Below are 25,140 nucleotides of genomic sequence, written 5' to 3'. Positions count from 1 at the left end.
GAGCAATTATTTCGTAGAAATAAAGTATTTCGAAGAGAGTTGCAAAGGATACAAAAATAATGTTTAGTACTCTTTATGCTTCTGAAAGCAAAAAATGAGAATTTGAAAAAGACTACCGTGGTCGACGTTCTGTAGGAATCGATCCTAGTCCTCGTCCGCCATTTTCTGAAAATCTACCACAAGACTTCTACAATCAAAATTGATTAATTTTGTATTAAATTATTTTTTCCGTGGCTCGCTGCCTCTGCTATTTTTACAAAAACATCTCGTTGGCCAGTTCAACTATCCACATAAATCAATTTTACAGAAGTTGTTTCGCTTCTAGGTACAGTGTGTACTTTATTTTTTTTTTATACTATTACTTACTATTCTTTGAAGTACATGATCCGGTACATTTCTGGAACTGTTGCATATTGCGTGCGCTGATGAATGTGAGAATATTACGGGTGCTTTCGATGCTCCTAAAGCATCCAGCATTGTTGGCACTGATACATGCGATAAATCTACTATCATCCCCAATCGATTCATTTCTGTAACTACCAACTGTAATTGTCCAATTTAAAACAGTAAGTAAATAAATCGATCCGTTTCGACGACAAAAACAAAACAAAAGAAATAAAATACACATAAAGACACACAATTTTATTTCCAAAACAAAAAAAAAAGGGATACATACCTTTCCGAACTTCGACAATCCCCCAATATGGGGAATTTTTCCTGGTTCATCAACTTTGCAACAATCCGCCCTGAAATAAAAAAAAAAAAACAAGAGCTCTGGTTACAAAGGACTTCTTTATTATGTTTTTTTATGGTAAAAATTGTAGCACGAGCACACGAGCCTCAGTGCAGAGGCAATTCTTTGATTTTTTTTTTTGTTTATTTTCAATTTCCTTGAGCATATAAGCGGATGCGCCTTTACATATATATTCTTATAATATTAAATGATGCTTGGGTTTCATTCAGTTAATGTCATGTGAAAAAAAGGAAAAAATAATCTTTTGTAAGGAAGATTTTGATCGCATCTGTACAAACGCTCTGGCTCAGGATACTCATTAATTAACGTAAAATTCAAGGGTATTTTAATTTGCCTACAGAAGCCATGTTACGTTGCTAAATATCGTTTTCTTTACCCGACCTTTCTTTAAAACATTCAATTATTTGTATTAATCTGTAATAAAACAAAGGAGGTATGACCGATGGCCGCAGTAATGAGCCTGAACAAATTAACTGTAAAATGTTATATAAGTTTTAATATTTTTGTTGTCCAATTTGCATTTATCTAAATAAAGAGTTACACGTACAATTCTCTGATAAAAGAGTGAAGTAGTTCTGCACATTTGGCATTTGTGTATACCTACATATATTTTGTCCATACACAAACAGTTTGATCTTCAAACTATCAAAAAGTAGAATATGTATACGAGTCTCAAATTTCATTTTAGATCAATTTAGTTCTGAGAAAACCATATCACTCTCGATTTTTCTGAATATAAATTCTGAAGTTTTCCAAAACTTTTGCAAATATTAAATTTATTTGTTTAAGTCTTGATTTATCAAAAGGTCTGTTTAAAGTCTGATCCGCACAGAAAAGATCCAAAAAGTACAAGTTTTTGTGTTTCATAAAAAAAAACTCGCCCCAACTTGTTCTACAATTTGTCAATTTATGTTCCATAAAGTTTTTCAGCACAGAAAAGTTCAAGTTTTTCTGCTCCTACTTTTGGGGTAGAGCAAGTGAGTGAAAAGTGTCAATTGTCAGCTGTTTGTCTGATTGTGAAAAAAAATAAGAGAAAATAAGAATTTAAAAAATGAATTTCTTAAGAGTGAAGTAGTGATTAACAACAAAAAAAAAATGACGGGAGTATTAAAAGTGCTTTTGAATCATTTATTTTAGTAAAAAATCATTTCAAGAAATGATTTTTGAATTTATATTTTTGCGAAGTTGAACTTTTCTATTCTGTCTTGTTCTGACAGTATTTAAAAACTTGTGCTACTCTGATCTGTTCTGTCCTAGATTTTTTTCATTAAACAGACCTAATCATAAGTTAGACTATCAAACAAATAATTTCAATATAAAACAAATAGAAATTCATAGAAATAAGCGTTCTCACACATACTACTTTTTCATATAGGTTTGTAATTTCAATTTGTTTCTTTTGAACAAAAATCTTTTTTCAAACTTACCATGGTGTATTGCAGGTGTGTGTTAGTGTCAAATATCGAGCACCTAATTGGTAGAACATCCTTAGCACACTTAAGCTTGTCCCTATAGCATGACCACCTTCGACACCAATTAAGCTGGCTATCTTTCCTTTCTTGTGAGTTTCTTCTATCCCTGTGATAAAAAAAAAAAAACAAAAAAAAAAACACATGTTGAGATAAAAGATAATTTCGAAAACGGAAACAATCAAAAATATTTGCAATAACTAATAAATCAAAAAGGGGATTCAAATAAATTAGGTAAGTAGCATTGAGAAGGATATCTTTTCAGGCAAATTTGTGTTTCTGTTTTTTTTTTTGTGTTGTTTTGTTTCTTTTAATTTGCCCATCTACTTCGTTGGCCACACGAAGAGGATATTGTTTGTGAAAACAAAACAAAGTAACAAGAAAAGAAGAAGAAAAAACCGTGTTATACATTTCTAAGATACAACTTGTCATTGTTGATAGAAGTTTAGCCCACAAGGACACCCTTGCAGCGTGTGTCGCGGGTGAGATCTTACATTGGGATTGTATATACAAAATGTATATTTATTTTTTTCATTATTTTTCTCTTTTTTTTATTTTATTTTGTTTTGTTTTGTGTCCTTGCTTAAAGCGTTTTAAAATTCTTAAGAATGTATGAATAAAATTTCCATAAATCCTTGCAGTGTCGTAAAGTATCGTCGTATAACAAAGAGGTGTAGGCACAAGCGTAAGGCATCATGGCATTTAAACGAAAGTATACACAGTATAGCTACTATATACATACACTTATAAGGAAAGTTTTGTTTTAATAATTAAATGAAAAGAACAGGCTGTGAAAAGTAAAGAATGCTACACATACCTGAGGCTGTTGTCACAAGAGTCATGTGATGAGGGTATAGGTGTACGAGACGTCTTATTAAATCTATTTGTTCTAATGTTAGCTGTACAGCATCCAAATGTTGAGAGGAACAAGGGGCATATGCGGACCAAAACTGAAATACAAAACAAGAAATGCTATGAATATCACATTTAAAAGACTAAAAAAAAAACTAAATTGAATTTTATATCATTTCAAATAAAATGTATATCATTTTCTCTAGTCTATTTTATTTTCAATATTCTGAAAGTAAATTTGTTTTCCTTGAAATATATTCTCATCTTTAATTTTTAATTTCATAGAAAAATGCGGTTTTCATTCCTGAAAAGATCCTTTTCCCAAGAGTAATTTGTTGGTGTAATTTTATATTAGGTTTTCGGTATGAAATATTAAAGTCAATGTAACCTTATAAAACTGACCCATCATGAGACAAATCTTAGAGCTGTGATTTTTTGGCTGCGTTCTTGATGATGTTTATGAAAATGTCAATCGAGTAACCCAAATTTTTTACTTTGTCGGTGATTTTTCTCTTTAAACATCGTCATAATATCGGTTTGTCACTTGCCTAGAAAAAATTTCCTTTAATATTGAAGCCTTGTCTTACAAAAATTGAAAATTCTATTTGCGTTTTTAAGCTATGATAGTAAGGAGAATATTAAAAATTTCACTGCCATAGAATTTTCGATTTTTATTTCTTTCGACAAATAAATCATTCTCTTCAAATTTCGTTCTGAATTATAAAAGCTTCTTTGAAAGAGGGAAGTCTTAATAGAAAAATAAAAGTGGTGAAAAATTTACCAATGAAGGAAGCAGGGAAATTACGAAATGAGTTTGAAAGAAAAGATTTTGAGCACTTGATTAATAATGTTAAAATAAATAATATATCAATAATAAAAATGCAAAACTCAAACCAAATTGACAGTACCTTCTTTTTTAAATTTAACTTATTTATTACCACTTAAGACTCAGATATCAGTCTAAGATATCAGACTAAAATATCAGACTGAAATATCTGAAGTTAAAAAATATAACAAAAAATGGATATCAAACAAAATAACACACTAAACTAAATTTATAAATTTTTTTTAGAAACAGATAACGGATCGTTTTCAAAACCACATTTCATAAAACTAATCAAAATCCGATAACAACCTACATACCTATTCCTACTAAATAAACAAATATTTTAGTTTCCCAAGTTTGTAATAAGTACATAACTTCAAATCTCAAAGTGCTTAGCTTTAACGACAAATGTACAATAATTCGTACAGTACAGTAATCCGTTAATATTTTGAAATTTTCAAATTGATCGCATTGTTTAGGTAAATCCTTCATAAACACCTTGACAACATATAGTCGTTAAACTCTCATCGGAGCCACGCATTAAATCCACTTAAGTCAAGGAAAATTATTGCATCAATTATTCTTATTTGCAATTTTCGTTTTCATTTATTTTCTTCCTAAAGACCCAACATTCATTCAGGATGAGTATATCATCAAACACACAAGCAAACCACAAATTTATCCACACAAATATCATCACAAACAAACAGAAAAAAAAAATAGAACGAAAAATTATATGAATATTTGCCAGGCAAACACAACGAAATAATATAAGTTCATTGAAGGCCGCCAAAAAGTCTGGAATAAGAAAAGTGTCAGAGCTCATTAGAAGAATCAACTGAACAATAATCTTCAGATCTGGATTTTGCTATATATCACCATCTCTTTATTTATTTTTTCCTCTATTCTATTTCTTCTCTTTTTTTTGTTGATCCTTGTCCCTAATGGGTGTTAGATGTGCTTATTTTGTATGGAAGAATTTTTGTGTGTGGATGGAATTTAGTACGTAGCCATTTAATTGTTTTCTCATCCCCCTTCTTTATTGTGAGTCTACCCATTTCAATCCTTATCGTGAATCTCTGCGAAAAACGCCTAGGCAAAGTGTCTAAAATTATTACACTTGAACCAATTTTCTTGGCTTTTTTGAAAGAGTGAATGTGTATATGAATATGAGCGTGAAATGCTTTTGAGTATACGGAGCTAGCATTTTATATATCTGTTATTTTCATTTCCCTCCAGTTTTATTTTTTTGTAATGAGAAAACAGATGAGGACAATTAACATAAAATCATTTGAAGTGCCTAACGTCGTCATCGTCGCGGAGGTCTTTTGGGAAAAATCTCAATGCGTACCGACGAAAAAAAAATCAAGTTATGATATTATAAAGCCTTAAGTAGGCTAGGTTACTGCCGACAAATCTCCATTTGAAATTTGATCAGAGTTACTTTCCTTATCGAATAATCTTAATTGAATATAATGTACAATTGTACATGCATATATTTTTCTTCTTACAAATTTAGGTTCTTTGGCGTGAATTGAGTAAAATGTGTGACTTTTAAAATGGTATGATTATAAAAATACTGTGAATTCAAAAATTTGGGAGAAATTTTGGGAGTATGGAAAAAAATGTAAAAAACTACTAATTTGAGGAAAAAAAAAACACATTTTTACACAGGTTTTTTTTTTTACAAAAGTTCTTCTAATAGAAGTGTAAATTAATGGGTTCAATTACAAGCTTTCTTAAATCAAAATTTCATAAATTTTTCCTACAAAATATTAAAAAAGGCAAATGTTAAAATAGCATGTTATTCACCATCAGTCTAAGTCCAACATACATTCTCTACAACTTAGGTAATAGGTATCTCAAAAATAAAAGAAAATAATTTTCCGTAAAAGAGCTCAATTTCAAAAATAAAAACATCAGAATTTTAACAGCCTTTATTCTCCTTTTGTAATGCATTGTTAAAGATTTTTCTTTATATTTTTACAACAACCAAACGGTAAAATCTATTATGAGGTTTCTTCAAAATGATCCCTTCAATATGGAACGAAAAGTATTAAAGAATTTTTCTTGTACAAAATGAAATGAAAAAATATTCATAATCCTTGTTACATAGGTACCTATATTTATAGACCTACATATCTACTACCACACAATTTAAGTTTGGTTGTAAATATGTATACAAATATATTATTCAATTGAGAATACCTTCATGAACCTTATGGAATCAGCCATTCAATTCGGCTTCCATTATTTACAACACTACTACTTGGCGCTGCCGTTGGTCGCGCATCGAGCTGCTTTATTCATTCGTGTTTACTTCACAAAAAATTGTGCTTACCAGGACTCGGCTGGAAAGTAAAAAAGGACTTAGCTACGCGTAAGCATAATAGAACACAACAAAACACAACACAAAAATATAATACCCTAACTAGCACAATAAAAGAAAAAACTTTTACAAAACAAAACAAAAAAAATATTGAAGATTAAATCATTTGTTTGTTGTTGTTGTTTTTTTTTTAGAATTCTGCTAGTGGAAATATTTAGAACTTGATCCATATTTTTAATTGTTGACATAATTTCAAAGTAACTACTTTGTATTTTTAAAATGGCTTATTGAAAGAGGTGTTTTTATTGAAATGAAGTGTATGCTGATATGTGCATACTTGCCAGACATATCAACAGATACATACATACATATTTGAGTATTTTTGTAACTAACCTGTGCTGATACCATTCCTTCCTTCAATCGCCTCAAGTCTGTATGACTCCATGCACTCGTTGACCAAGGAAGAATTTCTCGTAAGTCCCCTCCAAAACGAAAGTCTCTTAATTGATTCTTCAAAAACTTTCTGATGTTCCATGGCAGATCGTTGTGTCTATTGGAAAAAAAAATATTTTTTTTCAAATAAAAGTAACTTTGATTCGAGACTTAAAAACGAATTGAAAAAAAAAAAACATAATTAGAATTACAGTCAGTGTCAGTGATTAGCTTAGTCAATATGTATGTATGTTTTTTTTTTTTTTTGCCTCAAAGTTACAATAATTTATTTTGATATTGCTTTTACTATAAGATCCTAAGGCTTAAAAAAATGTATAGCATTTTTGACTCTTGGAAACGAAATCAAATTCATCTTTTGTACATGTGAACTTAAAGTGAAAAACTGTACACCAAGATTTTTTCTAAGCTAGAAATGAAATTTATTTTAAACTAGTTTTTCTTTTATCTTAAAATATTAAAATTACTTAAAATATTAAAATTTTATATTTAATCTAAATATGAATGCTTTTTTTATGGCTAGTTTTTTAGTGCTCAGTTAACTCAGAGTAAGTTAATCCTGGAAATGAATTTGATTGCAGTGAACTCAAGTTTTTCAATTCTCAATATAAAATAAATTTGTTAAGTTAATCTAAAGTTAACTCAAAGAAATTTCGCGAGTCAACTCGGATTGAGCTCTAAATAAATACAGAAAAAGTGAACCGAGTTATTTTGTATTGGTTTTACAACCCAATATATAAATTTGTATCTTCTTTAACAATTTTAATTAAAATAGAATTGAATTTACTACACAACTTGCAAATGAATATTGATTCAAGTCTTGAGTTAATTCATACAATTCGTTTAACAGAAAAGTGCTCAAGTCACTTTTAAAGCACTAATCGAATAAACAAGGGTACACAAAAAAAAATAAAAGAAATGAATCTCAATGCCTATTACAACGGTAGGTATTATATAAATAAAATGAAAAACTCACTTACCCATCGATTAAAGGCACTTCTTTCAACACTTTTTTCACCCTCTCCATTCGATAATCGAAATCGTTTGCTGTGCATAGTATTATGGGCAGAACTAATGGAAAGTAGACAAAAGTCAAGCAATTTAAGCCGCAAAGCACGAAGCCTTTGTGGTGCTTCCGCGATTTCATTGCCCTTCGAAGGTGACACTGTCACATTGAGACCTGCAATAAAATTAAAATAAAAAAACAAGATCAAACGAATTAATAAGAATAAAATTAAAACATTGCCTTCCACTTCTACTCCTCGTCTTCACAATGAAAATCAATTGAGTTCAGAGTTGAAGTCGTTAAATAAAATTAAAAAGTCCTTCGAGTACCGAACACAAAAAAAATAATGGTAGACACTTAATGGATTCATTTCCGACTTGCAGAGTCATCTGAACCTCTTTTATTTGAACAAGGATTGGGTAATATAATATATACATACATAGAATACATAGAAAACATAGAAAAAAAGGATAAAGGAAAGAACAGACAAAACTAGTGTCAACAGAGGATGTGGGTAGTTATCTCTTTAAATGAAGCAGAAAATAAACTGAAAAAATATATATTTTCAAGTATATACCAAAAAACCTAAGGAAAACTCGCGCTAAAAATGTAGGAAACGATAAAAGAGAATATTTCTTTTTTTTTCTTTATAAAATGTTAGAACAACACATAAAGTTAGAAGACGGACGTAAATTTGAAAGGGTTTAGTCGATTTTCTACCTCTGTATTTCTAAGTCTTGTAGCCTTGTAGGTAAGCGATAATATTTTTTACTTTTATTTAAAAAAAAAGTTATTAAAGTTCAATTTAAGTTCTTTAACTATAGTTCCTAATTTTTCATTTAAATGTTAATTCTTGTTAATTCTCATGGAAATAAGTATCCAAAATTAATCAATAAATCATTTATTTTGTTAAGCTAGTTACGGATCGCAATCTCATAAAATATCAAGTTGCAAACATTGGTTTTGGAAAAAAAATTTCTAAAATTGATTATATTTTGGTCTTGAAATTCACGCTTGTTCGCAAATGGACCAGTCAAAAAAAATTCCAATGCAATTTTTGATACAATTTTCAGAGAAGGCTTATTTTGCAAACTCAACAATCTTTTCGTTCTAATATTAATGATGATAATAAGTAGGTACTATACGTTATTAGAAATAATTTATTTGTGTGGTTCAAAACGAAAAAAGTTTCGTTTTCAACCAGGAAATATTATCCATATTGCCTCCTTTGAAAACTAAAAACTGAATCATATTGGCAGAAATTAAAAAAACAAACACCTGGATTTCGTCATTATACAAGAAAAATGTAACATTCAGAATTTACAATAAACTCCAGCTGTAGCAGAATCTTAAACAAAAAAAATGAAGCTGAAAACTTCAAAAGTTTTCTATTTCAAATTAATGAAATAGGTAATAAAGGTACCTATTATGTTGAATCCTGACCAAAAGCGGCTCAAAACATAGACTTATAGGTAAGATATGTATAGGTTTTTACTTTCATCCTGAATTTTTTTTTTAACTTAGCACCTCACTCAACTTAATCTGCGGAGTTATAAGTTTAATCTGATTATGTTATACTGTATTGTTCTTAAGTAATGAGTTCAAGGTGTTCATTTTGTTCATTGAAACGTACAAAAATTCGTTCTCATGATGCTCATCCAGAATAGCAACGGTAAAAGCAGTTAAGTAAGTACCTACACATACTCTTAAAATTACCACTAAGAAAAAGCTTATCACATTTTGGGCCCCCTTAACTTTTGCTTCATTCTTCTCTATCCAAGAAAAAGTTTTCTTTCATATCAAGAAAATAATGGCTTCTCACACTTAAATCTTTTGTTTTTCTCGTTGCTACCGCAACCATTCCATACAAAAAGATAGCACACACCAACGAAAACAATTCAGGTGCACTATATATTTATTTTTGTTGTTTTGTTTTGTGTTTTTTTTTTTCCACAGCAACATGATGGTAAAAATATAAAAAAGCGAACAATTACACGGTAACTACCTTGGAGGAATACATGATCCCCATTTAATCTTTCTCAACACAAAACTAGATAAAAAGGGAGGATATCCCCCGAAGAGACTAACAAAAAACTCATTCCATTTCTGGGACAGGCAAGAGTGGCGGCAACAAGCAATCACATATCTCCAAACACACACCCCTACCCCTCGTTTTCAACAATCTAGCCCTGCTTTTGTTTGAGGATGTATTTTTGTGCAGGGGGATAAAATTTGCCTTTAGTTTAAGTATTTGAATTAAAATAAAAAAAAACAAAGGCAGCATCATATGAACACAGAGTAGGTACACTTGTTTAATCACACTTTCCAGTTCCAGTATGTCAAAAGATACATCTGCATTGCGCTTCCATATCAATATGAGTACGAGTATAGAACTACAAATAAACTCTGCACAATTCACAGTTAAAGAAAACAGCAACTTGAGCATATGTCCATGTCCACTGCCATCGAGGCGTAGAGATAGATATAAATCCCAACGGGCGCAACTTCTTGCATTTGCTGTTTTATGAGCGTATCCTTGTTTTTATACCACGACGACTAACAGAACGACATTACGTTGCTTCTTGCTTCTAGTTTTCCCATGTGTGAGAATGTGCTTGAAATATTCTTATAATCTGGACTTTTTTGTGCTTTTTTTCTCCTACCTAACAGCTAACACATTGATGTAGGAATGTATGTTTGTGGAAAATTAAAATTCAAGAGAGCAAAGTTTCAGCTATCATCTCATATTAGGCAAAAACCCACATACTGTGAGGTCAATCCTATGAAAAATTGCAGGATCTTAGCAGAGAAAATTTTAACGTTTTGAGTTAGGTATGCTCTATATAGGAATTCTTTCGTATTCGTTTTCGTATTCCCCTAGTTCTTTGAAATATTCTGCGTTTTATTTTTTTTATTTTCTTCCATTTTTTCAATTAGCATGTGGTTTGTTTTCTTTTGTTAAACATTCTATATGTAAAGTTAGTATTGCGGAAATTCATTTATAAAAAAAAAAAAAAAATACTTTAAATAGAGTGCGATTTCTTTTCTGTGCTCTAGCATGGTAATTAGTATTAATTTCCAGTTCATTAAAAAAAGCAAAAAGAAAAAAAAAAAAAAAAGAAAATGGCTATACTCGAGATGGAGAGTTCTTATGCGAATAGAGCAGCAGCTCTTGGAATATAGAAACAAAAACGTTTCCCGTTGGCTTTTCCCGGGCCTGATTAATTATCACATAAGTTATATTAACACATTCATCAGAACTTTTCCGGCGGGTGTTTGCTCACTATGGACGGGAACGGGACGACAACGGAGAAACGTAGAAAGAGGGCGAATTTTAAATGCGTATATCCTCCCAATAAGCTTTCGAGGGAAATTGCACCATAAAGGCGGGATGCAGAGAATGAAGCTAATTAAGTTGAAATGTTTAAGAGTTTTTGCCTTCTTATTCAAAGTTGGTATATATTATGATTGTTTGCTCAGTTTTATAGGAAAAAATGAGAGCGGCATTACTTATGAATGTTATTTTGTTTTTTTAGTTATTTTTCCATTTTTTAATATAAAATAAAACGATTTTATTTTCTGTTTTGTTCTCTTTTTATGCGTTATATTCTTTTGTTTTACATCCATGCACGTTATGAGGACGTGGAAACAGCTTGACATCGCTCGCACGCCGTATCATTTAGCAAAAATTATACGTTTATAAATTATACCTATAAATAGCTCAAAGGGGGTATGGAGATAACATAAATTGTAAAATAATTACTGTAGACAACGGTGCTAGAACATCTTTGAATTACCTTTTCTATGTAAATGGTGTGAAAAGCGTGCAACAATGATACCATTATTCGTTTGAAAATTTATCGGTAAACGAAAAAAAAAAGGTGTTCATTGGGTTAGGAATACATTTATGAACATTTTTGTAAGACTACATAAAAGCTTCTTAAAAAAAATTGAAACTGTTTGATATCGAACTCCAAAGCTGTTATCTTTTCTTAGAAATTCTTTAGTAGTCTTTTAATGGTTAACAAAGGTCAACTTGTCAGATTAATCATATATGAATAATACAATTACCACTAAAATAAAATTTCATGAAAAATGTTACACATACGCCATAGTGACCTTAAAAATTAATTCGAACTTAGCCACTATCTTAATTAAAAAACAGAAAAACAAATATTTAAAGCATCACCATGAGAAAAATATGGGTCGAATCATTACATTAGGTTCAAAGAAATCCAAAACCAATCCGGTTTTGTCTTAACTTTAGATACCCACATTTGAATTAAATTCCAAAGAAAATACTGGTTCAGAGATGTGCATTCGTTTTGAGTTGAAGTGTGTTTTCAAAAAGAAACCATCTTGGGCACATGTGTATATCAAGTAAAATAATTTGACTTCTCCATCATCGTAAAATGATTCCGTTACAAACCGCAAAAATGTACAAAAAAAGTCCGTCCTTATTTTTCATTGATTTTTAAATTCTTACTTCAACATCCAAAACCTATTAATTTCTATTCTTAATATTGGACAGTGTCCTTAAAAGATTTCTACCAAACATGCAATGGAAATAAATTTTATTAATTGTTCAGTTTATGCAAAATTTTACCCCAATATCTTTGTTTTTCGTCCTTAAAACTTTACACAGCAATAACAGGAAATCCCACTTCAACAACACAGCTTTGCAACTTTCATGAAGCAATGAACTTTTCACACAAAACACAAGAAGAAAACACAAAAAAAAAAAAAAAAGAAAAACAACCATGAAACAATAAAACAAAAATATTCTAGAAGAGCCCATCGTTTGCCAAATTGACTTTCAACTATGAATGGCAAATGATTTAGCTCTAAAGATACTACCGCTGTGACTGTTATTGCTGCTGCTGGTTCTGCTCTTATTCCTCCTGCTATACGGCTGATAATGGTAGCTCCTATGTTCCACAGTCACGATACAATATGTATAAATTTGCTTGTTGTCAGCATCTTTATGACTGCAACTCTTTGTTGTAGTGGTGTTACTACAAAATAGGGCTTTAGCAAGAAGTCCTGGGGAGAAACCGCGTGTTGGAGTAAATTTTTGAATAAAATATGACGTATAAGTGTACCCCAGTTCAGGGCCGATTTCTTCATACATATTTACTCGTTTTATTTATTAAGGTATATATTTTGTGAGGTAAAATAAAATTATGCACAATACTCATAATATACTGATAAATGCCAATAATTCATCATCTCTCTTGAAAAATATTATATCGATATTTTTGAAATCAATAGACACTAGACAGCCACAAATTGATTTTATTTCTGTATTGCACAATCACAAGTGCAATATATACATTGAATAACTCGTTCGTTTGAAAATCAAACAAAAAGTCCTTGCCTCTTTGCTCAATGCTCACGTGATTTGCAAGGCTTAATAAAATGAGAAATAAAGTATCCATGGAATAGTCAACATTTATATTTGTATGTAGGTAGATAGTTGCATGACACAAATTATTGTTTAAATATTTAATCCTATGTGGGCTTGAGGTCCTTACTTAGCTTTATCTAATTTATAAATCCGACGTTTCGAGTGTGTTTACACTCTTCTTCAGGGATTCTATTTAATCTAAAGAAATTAATCTTAAGATCTTCTTAATCTTTGTTTTGTTTTTTGGTTTTTTTGCTTAAATATTTCAAAATTCAAAAATTAAAAGTCTTGAAAAAGACGTTTTTAATCATTGAAATTTCAAAAACGTCTTTTTCAAGACTTTTAATTTTTGAATTTTGAAATATTTAAGCAAAAAAACCAAAAAACAAAACAAAGATTAAGAAGATCTTAAGATTAATTTCTTTAGATTAAATAGAATCCCTGAAGAAGAGTGTAAACACACTCGAAACGTCGGATTTATAAATTAGATAAAGCTAAGTAAAGACCTCAAGCCCACATAGGATTAAATATTTAATTCAACAAAGGTCACGCAGTAAGAATAATTCAAATTATTGTTTATTTAATCGAGATCAATCTCATTAAAAGAGTAAGTTAGAAAGGTTATACCTAAACTTAATTATTTACCTTCCTTCTTGAATACAAGACAACGATATAATAAAATCAATAGTCCTCAGTTCTGAAGCTATATGTAGGGATGTATTTATAAATTAGGTAACTACATATAATTTAGATGCCTATGTCTGATGGTTGTATCGTTGCTTTAATTGATACATAGTTATCAAAGTTCATTATTAATTGTTATAGATGAGATGACCGAGAAGGTGTCGATATATAAAACACTGTCCATGAACTTCGGACTGGAATGGTCTCTTCCGGAATAATTAATGTTATGTATGTTTCCTTGATTAACAAAATTAAGTTGTTACGAATTAGTGATCCCCAAATGCTTTATATTCAAGCAACACTGTAAGCAATCGATTAAGCTTTATTGTTAGATATATGTATGTATGTGGTTTCTGTATCTAATAATCTACTGCTATGCAATATGTATATAACAGTAGTAGCTTCTTGTGTTTCACATCATTTGTCAATGAATAAATTTAATTTGATATCGCATAATATTTTGTCATAGCTGGTAATTTGAATATAAAAATTGTGTGGTTTCGTCCATTTTAATTAAGGGGTTTAAAGAGTCAATATTTTATAATTACATACTCTTATTACTTTGAAAAGTAGCCATATTTTATTGAATTTTATGAATTTGACTAAGTTTCTTTAAGTACAAGTTTAAAATAATTATGTAGGTATAGATACATATGTATCTCTGCAATCTAAAAAGTTAAATAAAATGAATATAATATTAAATATTTATTTTTCTCATCGAAATTGACTTTTCAAAAACAAAGCAAGATTTTAATGCAAAAAACAACAAAAGTATAGCTGTAACTATTTTATTTCAATAAATTATTGCTCAATCGTTTGCATACATGTTTCAATCTTAAATCAAAAAAGATATTTCAAATTTCAAAATTGCAATTTAAACTAAACCACAGACAACGTGTATGTTGTACCTACTTTAAATATATTTTTCAATATGAATACAGACGAAATATAAGGGATTGTAGTATTGATGTCATATTTCTCATGGTCATGTCATGAGTTTCTCATTTAATTTCCAAAATGTATTTTCCATTTTTAAGCTCTGAGGTCATGGCATTTTAAAATCTTCTTATCAATAATAATAATAATAATAATAATAAATCTATTACTTCATATTTGCATATTCAGACTATTTGGAAATTTCAAAAGCATTGACTATTCCATCATTTTGATAAAACAAACCTTTGCAATAGCAGGTACATACAAATATACTCGTAAGTTTTCTAAATTCTAAATTCAGCTTAACGAAATATTGCAACACACAGTTCTAATAAATTGATGTAAAATGTGGTAATGCATTTTGTAATGTAACTCTTGGGAATTTTTATCTCGTAGAAAATGCGTATGGAATTACCAAATGAGGTGCAAAGTTTATTTAAATTTTCATAAACATTTAGGAAAATTCGAATACAGATCACCAATGTTAGCTACCCACAATTTATAGAAAACTATCTAGTGAAATGCAACGAAATCAGAAATCATTAATTCCCAACAGAGGTATTTGTATTTCTCCATAAATAGAATTTCGATATGCTTACTAATAATTTTGAAAGCTGTTTAATGTAACCACTTTTCATTAAATTAAGTTTAAAGTTTAATCTTTTAATGGACTCCTGTTTGTGCCTTGTTTACCTACCTACTGAGTTTAAGTGAAATTTAAATAGTCGTCAAAAAATCGTAAAATTATTAGCTTAACATTCTACAGCTTCGATTTCACCTATAATTTCAAGAAAACCGAAAAAAAAGAATTGAAAAGTTGCATGATTGTGATGCCCATATTTCCATTAAAAAAATTAGATTTTTAGATAGAATCATCATATTTTTAAAAACACAAAAATATTTAATTTGTAAAAAATTAAAAATTAATTTTTTAAGTTAATAAAAACAAAAAATAATACTCACCAAAATATACTGGGTTTCCTTAAAAGTAGCATGGAAGATGGCATTGGATGAATATATCAATATATAGTGGTTATATCAATCCGAAACAAGAATCTGAAATTTAAGAAACTTTGATTAGTGTCAAAATATTAAACAAATAACATTAATATTGCATTAAAATCAATCAATTTTAAAACATAATCCAAAATGACAAACTATCTACCCTCTCAAGTTGAACAAAGATTTGCACTTAAATTAATTAGCTAGACCTTAATTCTTGTAGCCTTTGTGTTTAACTTTTCAATTCATTGTAAAAATTCAATTATCCATGTTGTCGTCGAGTCGAGTCGAGTTGAACAATTATGTGGGAAAAAGCCTGGTTTAACCCTAATCCAATACCCCGAGTATAATAATATAACAACTTAGCAAATTTATTTGGGGTGTCAAAAATTATATTGTATAAACGACAAAATATAGGTACTTTGCAAGTCGTTTGTTATCATTTTGTTTAATGTTTTCACCCATCCCAATACTCTTTTTATGACCCCTCTGCTTCTTCCTCAGTGAATTCCTTTCCTCATTATAATAGGAATTTCAGTGTTCTCCTGATAAAACAAAAATGAAATGACTAGCCACTATTGTGTTGTTCTCCTCCGTGGAAAATAATGGGGCCACAAGCTCGTTAATGGATTTGGGATTTGATTTTCATGATTTGAAAATTATTTCATTGTTTTATTCTGATGAGAACAAGAAAAAAGGAAAATTAAAAAAAAAAGAAAAGAGAGAAATGCAAAGGATTTAATGATTTTCCATGAATTTTGCCACACAATGGTTTTGAATATTGTAAGGAACAAGATATCGTTTTATTATATCTCCATCATATTCATTGAATCCTTAAATTCTTGGTGGGTTAAACTTGAAAGGGTAAACCAAATTAGATATAAAGCCGGATAACATGCATGTTTGTGCATCTTTAAATGGAATTTATAAATAAAATTAATGCTTTTAAGATTATCACTGTTGAGTTTCGTTTTTTTTTTTATGAAACAACATAAAACCATTTTGAGGATTGAAGAATAAAATATTGATTATGTTTTGAAATTCAATGGAAGAAGAAGAGGTAATGAAATTCTTCTTATTTTATGCAGATCCAAGTTTCCAATGATATCTTCAAACTTCATCCTGAAGGAAGTCTTCTAATTCTTGCTACCTTATCCCTCTTATAAGTTTACATTTCAAAAAAAACTATATCAACTTCCGTTCTACTATTATTATTAATGATGAATTCCTTTATCCATTTATTATAAAGTTTATTATATTTAACTTCATAATGTGGCATTTGCTAATGGTTCTTCCGTCAACTACAGCAGAATGACATAGATTCTTCATTATAAGCAATTTATGTGAATTTATTTTTATGCATCCTGTTTCTGTTTTCAAACAAAAAAAAAAAACTTTTCCACTTAATGTTTTCTTACACAAAAAAAAATCCTAATTAAAGCTGTTTTTGGCTTGAAAAATTATATCAGAAAACATTATCTTTTCCTTATTATTTCAAATGCGGCTGTGTTTTAAATAATTTATTTTCTATTTAAGTGCGTATCTGTGTATTTAGAATACCATGCATAATTTGTAATGAAGTATAAACTCATAATGGTTGTTTTGTAAATTAAACGATAAATATAAAACTTTAAAGTCTACTTTATAATGTTTAAGGACACCTCTTATACCTATCAAGGTGTGCGAAGTCTCTGGAGTACAGAGTCTGAATTCCTACTCTAGGTGTTTTTTTTAATGAGATTTTCTGTTTCTAAACGAGGCAAGGTCATGGCGTTTTTTCGTTTAAATTTGAACGCATTCAAGATATTCAAGGATTGTTTAAATAAAAGGGGAAAAACATGAAAATTAAATATTATTAACATCTGTCTCAATACCATGGTTCAAGGACGTACAGTGTAGGTACAAAACCCCATTTTCTGTATTTTTTAGATGTTCTTCTTGTGAACTATTCACTATTACTTCAAATTTTACGAAAAAATGGTTTATTCCCATTAAAATAAATAAACAAAACTTGAAAAAATAAAAAAAATATAAAAAATGTAAAAAAAAATAAAAAAAAATATAAAAAAATAAAAGAAAAAATAAACTTTCACCAGGGATCGAACCCCGTACCCCTAGCTTTCGGATGATGAGAACAACATCTCAATGCACTCGGCCATAGAACAGAAAATATCAGTAAGCGCAAAATAAAAATTGCGACAGCAGAGACACAAACCGAAATCCGAACCGGTAATTTCTACTGGTTGCTAGATGGCGTAGTATTCAATGAATTTTAACTTTCAAACTGTCACAACTTTTTTTTTTATTTTTTTTTATTTTTTTAATTTTTACTTTTTTGCTAGTACATCTGCAAATTTTGCAAATTTGTAAGGTACTATTTTTGAGAAAATTTACTTATTTTCTAGCTTATTTCTTAGCGATCGGTAGAAAAATTATGATGCACGAAAAAGTTTTACATTTGCAGTACCTACCTAGGAAAAAATTGAAATTCAAGATTTATTTCATATTGTTTGGAACGTTAAATGAATTTGCATCTGGAAAACAAATGAATGTTCTTAAATAACTTAAATATTTTAGTGCAAGGTTTATTTTGAAGAAAAATAATTTACAAATATTTTTTGATAAGAATTAAAAAAAAAATGGCACCGATAGGGATCAAAATAGAACTAAGTTCGATTCTAATTCTAATTCTAAAAAAAAAAATATTAGTTGCATAGGTATTATTTCTTCTAAAGAAACCATAATTCACACAATGAACTGAAATGTTCGTCTTAATGAAGAATTATACTTATAAATAGCTCGCTCAGCATTTCAACATAAAAATAAAATAGAAAATATATTTTTTTACCCACACGAATTCAAGGACTATCTATGCGCTAGTAAAATATTTTCAAATTAATCTTTCAAAGCAACTTCACAAATAATGTCAACAATGACTATGCCAAATAATACTGACTATTTAAATAACGTCCTGCGATGAAGCAATAGCTAAAATCAAGATGATAAATTATGTTGTCTAAAATTCTAATTGAAAGTCAAATATTCCATCCATTAATTAATTAACGTAATATAAATGTTGTTTTATCTAAAAAACTTCAAATTAAAATTTTACCCTTCTCTTTGTTTTACATAGAAAAAGTTTTTCAAAATCTTTGAAAATATAATTAATAACTTCAAACAAAACCAACTTCAAAAAGTGCAATCTTTTTTCTACTTAAGTCTTACGGTTTTGTTTTTAATTTGCGTTTAGCTTTTACATTTAAATCTACGAGTAGATACTCTTACCAGAAACATTGTAACTTTCTACGAGCTGTTTATAGCAATTCCATTCGCAATTTATTATGTTGAACCACATTGTATAGTTTGAAGTTTTATTTTCCTGCGGGATTTTGTAACAGCCAACAACGAATTCTCTTTTTCTCGTTATACTTCTACGGTCAATTCAGTTTCATATATTCACCTTGTTACAAACAAAAAGTGTAGAAACGGTAGACTAGCACAGGTAAATCCTTTCCAACAGAGCAACAAAAAAAAATAAACTTTTCCAGAGCTTCTCAACTTCGGCAGGATGCATTTTAGAGTAGATAACCTGTAATTTCGTGCAGTATTGTGCATAGACAAACTTTATTTTCGCCATTTATTTTTTAAGTTAATTTCTCTGTGGAGAAGTCAGGAGTATTTTTTCCCTACTTCAACTGAATTTTAATTTTTCATTAAAGAACATGGAAGGTTTAGTCGTTAAACTCGTGTCGTGTGATGTGGGGATTGCCATCTAGTTTCATTTGACTTCATTCTCTAGGAAGAAAATTCTAATTTATGATTTTTTTTTTTAATTTTCGTGCTTAATTAAAGTTTGGCAGGATGTGGACAAAACCTTTGATGGCTTGACAGCGCAGTCATTGAACTTGAAAGAGTAAATTAATTTTAATGAATGGATTTCTGCTATTCCATTGTACAGATGCTTGCTACTATACAAAGTACATGGTCATCAGTACTAAGAAATTCATAAGATGATATCCTGGGACCAAGAAAAATTGTTAAAATTGATATCTTTTCAAAATGTTTCCATCGATTCTAAACATTTTCGTAGTTCTTCGTATTATTTGTGTTGTTAGCTGAACTACATACAATATAAATACACGTTTTCTGTAGGTGGAATTTAACAGATGTTTATACTGATGAATTATGCATCATTAACAGAATAAGTCATTCTTGCCCTTTTAAATCCTTTTAATCTTAAATGATTTAGAATAAAAGGTAGCTACTATTCTCTTACATGTTTCCACCTACACATAAATAAAAATATAAAATCGATTGCAAAGAGCAAACTTATTCAAAGTAAAACATTTTTAATTGCTCTATAGGGCAAGTATTGGTTTCGTGTCGAAAAAATAAATTGAGGTTTTAATCAAAAACAACATTACGATGATGGAGAATTCCGAAAAAGTGGGTCCCGCAATTCCGTCCGTCCGTCTGTGCGTCTGTGCGTCCATCTGTACACATTTCCACAGCCTAAACGGGTTAATGGATTTTCTTCAAATTTGGTACAGATGATTTTTATGGAATTCTGAAAGTTGATTTTTTTTGTTTTTTCATATCTCGTTTAGAACGTATACCTCCCATACGAAAAAATACGATATTACGAATTTCTCGAAAACGGCTCTAACGATTTTGATTAAACTTTGTATACGTAATATTTAAAGCAGTGGCAATAAAACTGCATTTTTATTTTTTCTCAAAAAAGTCAAATAACAAAAAAAATTTTTTTTCATTTAACAAAATTTTGCCCTAAATTTCGGCTCTTCCCCAATATCAATTTTTTTAAAATTTAGATCCAGCTTTTTAAATCTACAAGTAGACTAACATAAAAGTGCTTTGAACTGCAAGAGCAAGTACGTGCGACCCCAGTCGTGCATTTTATTTTTTTTAATTCAAATGATTATATTGATTTATGAACTTAATGCATAAACTTTGAAATATATCTAAAATTGGAAAAGTTATTAGCTCCTTTGTAGGTGAAGTTATCAATGAACTTTCTAATTAAGGTCTCTTTCTCTCTAGGTATATTTTCATTCATCCTTTGACGTTGCTTTCGCACAGCAATAGAAATAAAAAAAAAATAAACATAATTTAAAAAGAAAAACAGAGAGTTAAAATTCAAGAACAGAATTTATTGTACGATGAATTTATTCAATTATGAAAAAATAAACACCTGAAAGGAAAACTCCTCCACACAATTTCACATCAAAATAAATGTGTTAATCATGTTTTACTTAATTTTATATACAAATATTTATTTTAAACTTAAGCCACTAGATGTAAAACGGTGAACGAGAATAGGAACAACTGTAAAACCCCAAAAATGACAATGAAGAAAAGTTTTTCTCTAAATCCTAAGTGCATTCTTGTTTTTAAAGTACTTAAGCCATTCATTCACATTAGAAATGAAATGGGAAAAAAATGTTGAGTTGCTTTTAAATTTACAGCTTAAAAAAAATTGAGAGAAATGCATAAAGTCTGTTTGTGTGTCTGTGCTGTCGTTGTTCCCTACACAAACCTTATACCCTTATACGATCTATTGACTTTGGCAACCGAAGTGCATCAAACAAGAGTGCACTATAAGGAATGGGAATTAGCTGAAGCATTATGTTGCAAAAGTAAAATCGTATCTGTATAGCTCTTGCATATATTTAGAAAATTCAATTTTGTACACTTTTGCCAAAATCTGTGTATTTTTTAGCTGATGCCATCTTTATTCTTTTAAAGGATTTATTTATATAAATATTCTTGATCTGTTTTTTGTTCTATGAAATTTATTTCAGAATATAATATTTAATTTTTTTATTGTTCATAAAAAGAAATACATATAAGATTTAAATATACGAATTTATGGGACGGACTTGTAGAACGGTTTAATAGCGCATTAATGTATGCCCAAACCATTTTGTATAACTAGAATTGCGAATGCTAAAAGCTGCTGCAGCTACTTTTTTGCAACAATTTCAATTTGAAAATTGTAAAAATAAAGTAAAAATGTTTTCTTTCAACACACCGAAAATTGTTTGTTTTGTTCAAGCTGAAAGTAATTGAGCTATCATGATAATAGCTATCTGAATTAAATTGCTTGTTTAAAAATAAAAGATATAGAGACCGGAAGAAGTTTCCAACCAGATATCTTCATTCTTTCAATGTTGAACTTGCTTCAAAGAAAAATCAAGTTTATATCTCTAAAATTTTCTTTGGATGAAAGCCTTTTTATTTTGGTGCAAGAAAAAAAGTGAATTTAAACAAATATTTGTTGTTGGTTTTTAACCGAACTCGTTATCATTTGAAAATCATGTCTTATTTTATGTATGGAACTGGCATACCTCCAAAAAAAAAGCTAAAACAAAACATTTTTCCATCATATCCCTTCAAATCTGTCAACAACGTTTAAACAAACTTTATATCATGTATGTATGCGTTGAATACTGATGTTCAGGACTGCTTTCCCATCAAAATTGTAATGGCTGATATCATAGAAGATATGTATTGAAGACAACTATTAATCAAATTGATGGATTTTCGATTTGATTTTAGAAACAAGCAATCTGGTAGTTTTAATTAAAAATAAAAATTTTGTTTGAACTAGGAGTGATAAATGATACCGACCATATATTTTGTTATGTTAAAATTTGGAAAGAGAAGAAAATGAAACCAAGAATCTATGAGAAAAAAATAGAAAAGTTGTCCGGAAGTTGAAAATTTATGAGATACTTTAAGCTTCTATATAAATATGTAGGTACATATATGTACATGTACATATACCTAAACATGTTGAAAATTAAAAAAATTTAATAAGGATGCTATCATTGCTGGAAAAACAATCTCTCAAGAATTATTTAGTGAGCAAAAGAACCCAACTAATATCAATTATAATAATTATATTTAGTATTACAAAAATCAGATGATAATCTTAAGACTACGGTTCCATTATTTTTTTATTTTTGAATAATTGAGAACGGACTGACTGAAATAATAAAGATAACACCTTTACATTACAAAAAAACAAACTTGCTGTTGCAATAATTTTCTTTATTTGAAGAAAGCAAAAAATTAACAAACTCCGACACCCTTAATCCACCACCCTCATAATACATAAATTCCTTTACAAAATAAACACGACTGACACATGCTCACACAGACATGTTTGTGGCTAACGAATTTATCACTTAAAAAGTAAAAAAAAAAAAACTAAAAAAAAGTGCAACCTCAAAAATAGCAAACAAAATAAATTTAAACCAACCTATACACATATAAGCCCCTTTCCTGGGCTGCTGGGTGTTTCTTTGCAAAACATTTTCACCTGAAACCATTCCGTTAAATGTGTACACAGCACACTTGTCTAGGTCCTTTTTTATTTTTGTTATTTTTTTTATATGAAAACATCAACAGGACACTACTGTGTAGTATCCCACATAGGTAAATGGGTTTGGGTAGGTAGTCGCAACATAAAAGGAAACTTTTCATTCTGAGCAGTTATTTGCGTGAGTAATAAAGAGCATAGCGTAAATCATTCTCTTTATACTTTTTACCCCTCATGTTTTCATAAGTATTTTAGTTATTTTTTCAGCTTTATGTGCAAAAATTATTTGATACATAAACTGGTTTAAGGGCTTTGAAAAAAAAGACAAAAAATGAAAATAAAAGAATATCTTACTAACAAACAAAAAATTACAGAAGCAAGGCTGCATCTTTAAAAAAAAGTCCAAGGAGTATGTACACATGTTTGTATGCGGATAGCACAGATATACATTTTTGTTTTCATGACATCTTAAATACATGTTTTAATCTTAAGCCCCTTTGCCATGGTAAGGATTTAAATGTTTGCCCCTGTCACTGTCAGGTATTTTTTTTTTTTTGTGATTACGAATGTTTTCCAGGACCAATGCCAACGGTACACATTTTTTGCACTATATGAAAAAAATTACCCTTTTGTGATTAAAATTGGCATTCATATCCTTCGTCAAGAGGTACAGGCACAGGAAAAAAGTGGGTCGAAAACTTTGTCTTTCAGTTTTTATGACAATATTTTTTAAACGTAGAATTTATGAAAACAGTTTTTTTCAAGTATTTATTTTTCGAATGTTCTTGCAAACGACTCGAACAATTCTAATAAAAATTTAGTACCTTAATGGAAGCAGCAGGAATTTGTATGTTTAGCAGTAAACGTAAACATAAAAGAAAATTTTTTGTTCCAAAAATTTAATTTTTCAATTTCGGTTAAATGCTGTTTTCAAATTATGTATGTAATAAAATGTCTTTTTGAAAAAATATTTGAAAATATATCTTTCAAATGTTCTGATGATCTGGTCACTCTAGCCCAACCACGGGGAGAATAAATGAAAATGTTTCTGCTTCTGCAAAAAAAAAAAGGCAGAGTTAACTGGAGCAGGATATAAAATTCGTTTTGGGTTCCCTTTATACTGCTCTAGGTATGTGAATTAGGTTACATAACATTGGAGGATATGAAAATAGTTCGGGTTGTAGGCGAACTACACACATACATATTAGCTCGCTTCATCGTGACTATATACCATGTTCATACGATTAATCTACCAGCTGCTTCGGAGGTGATTGTCCTGTTTTAATTATTACCATCATCTTCATTTTCAGTAAAAAAAAAAACTTTCGAAAGTGTTGTACATTTCTATCTGTATATGTTTGTGTGTTGTATCTGATAGTTGGTGATGCCTTGTGCAACACCAAAAAATCGATAAAACTGGGAAGCACACTTACCATTGTCGACTTTGGCGTTTTCATGTGACAGAACGACATTTAAGCTATTTGCAAGGGGTTAAATGTCCTTGTACGTCATACATGTATGTTATTTTTTACACGGGGGAATATTTTGCACCTAAATGACATACGTACAGGCAGTGCCGCGCGCCGTTCCGCTCTTGCATTGCGGTGAAAGAGGGGACGAAGTGCATATAAATATATGTATATTGGATGATGTACAGAGTTTTTTAATGCGTGAATCGCGTGGAAGAGACCGAAAGCTATACACCAGCGATGCAGAAGGTGTAGCACCTTTGCGATAAAATCATGTTGTGTATTAAAAAAAAAAAAAAAAAAAACAAAAAATGTTGCAGTAGGTTCCTCATAGATGTAGATACTTTGCCTCTATACCTACAATGAAAAGAAAGAATCAGTTTTGTCGAATGCAAATTTAAAAAATCGATCTGTTGCCTTGTTGAGTGCAAAACTGCCGCTATAATGAGCAGGGGCAGCAGCAGCAACGAGTGTCTTGTCATTAGTAAAAAAAATAATGTCATGGTTTGACCTAAATACGGATGTGGGTGCATGTGTGTGGATGAAAATATACATAGAATAGTTTACATAGAATTTTTAAAGAAGCATTAAAATATGTATAGATAAACCGC

At 29.7% G+C, this 25,140-nt stretch overlaps 1 protein-coding gene across 1 annotated transcript in view; it reads right to left on the bottom strand.

The window, feature by feature from the left end:
* The window catches only part of LOC129918069 (dipeptidase 1), a 58,673-nt gene that overhangs the window by 10,547 nt on the left and 22,986 nt on the right, over positions 1-25,140 (bottom strand). Inside the window, exons 2-8 of the mRNA XM_055998416.1 lie at positions 15,677-15,769; positions 7,661-7,860; positions 6,624-6,780; positions 3,041-3,173; positions 2,182-2,332; positions 677-746; positions 367-543 (exon numbers count right to left, since the gene is read on the bottom strand). Of these exons, the coding sequence (XP_055854391.1) occupies positions 367-543; positions 677-746; positions 2,182-2,332; positions 3,041-3,173; positions 6,624-6,780; positions 7,661-7,827 (855 nt within the window). The 5' untranslated portion in view covers positions 7,828-7,860; positions 15,677-15,769. The remainder of the gene's footprint in view (positions 1-366; positions 544-676; positions 747-2,181; positions 2,333-3,040; positions 3,174-6,623; positions 6,781-7,660; positions 7,861-15,676; positions 15,770-25,140) is intronic.

This window comes from Episyrphus balteatus, chromosome 4 (genome assembly GCF_945859705.1).
Source record: "Episyrphus balteatus chromosome 4, idEpiBalt1.1, whole genome shotgun sequence".
In the NCBI taxonomy this organism is placed as follows: Eukaryota; Metazoa; Arthropoda; class Insecta; order Diptera; family Syrphidae; genus Episyrphus; species Episyrphus balteatus.
The sequence above is the reverse complement of the archived record's forward strand: the minus strand, read 5'-3'. Positions and strand labels throughout refer to the sequence as shown.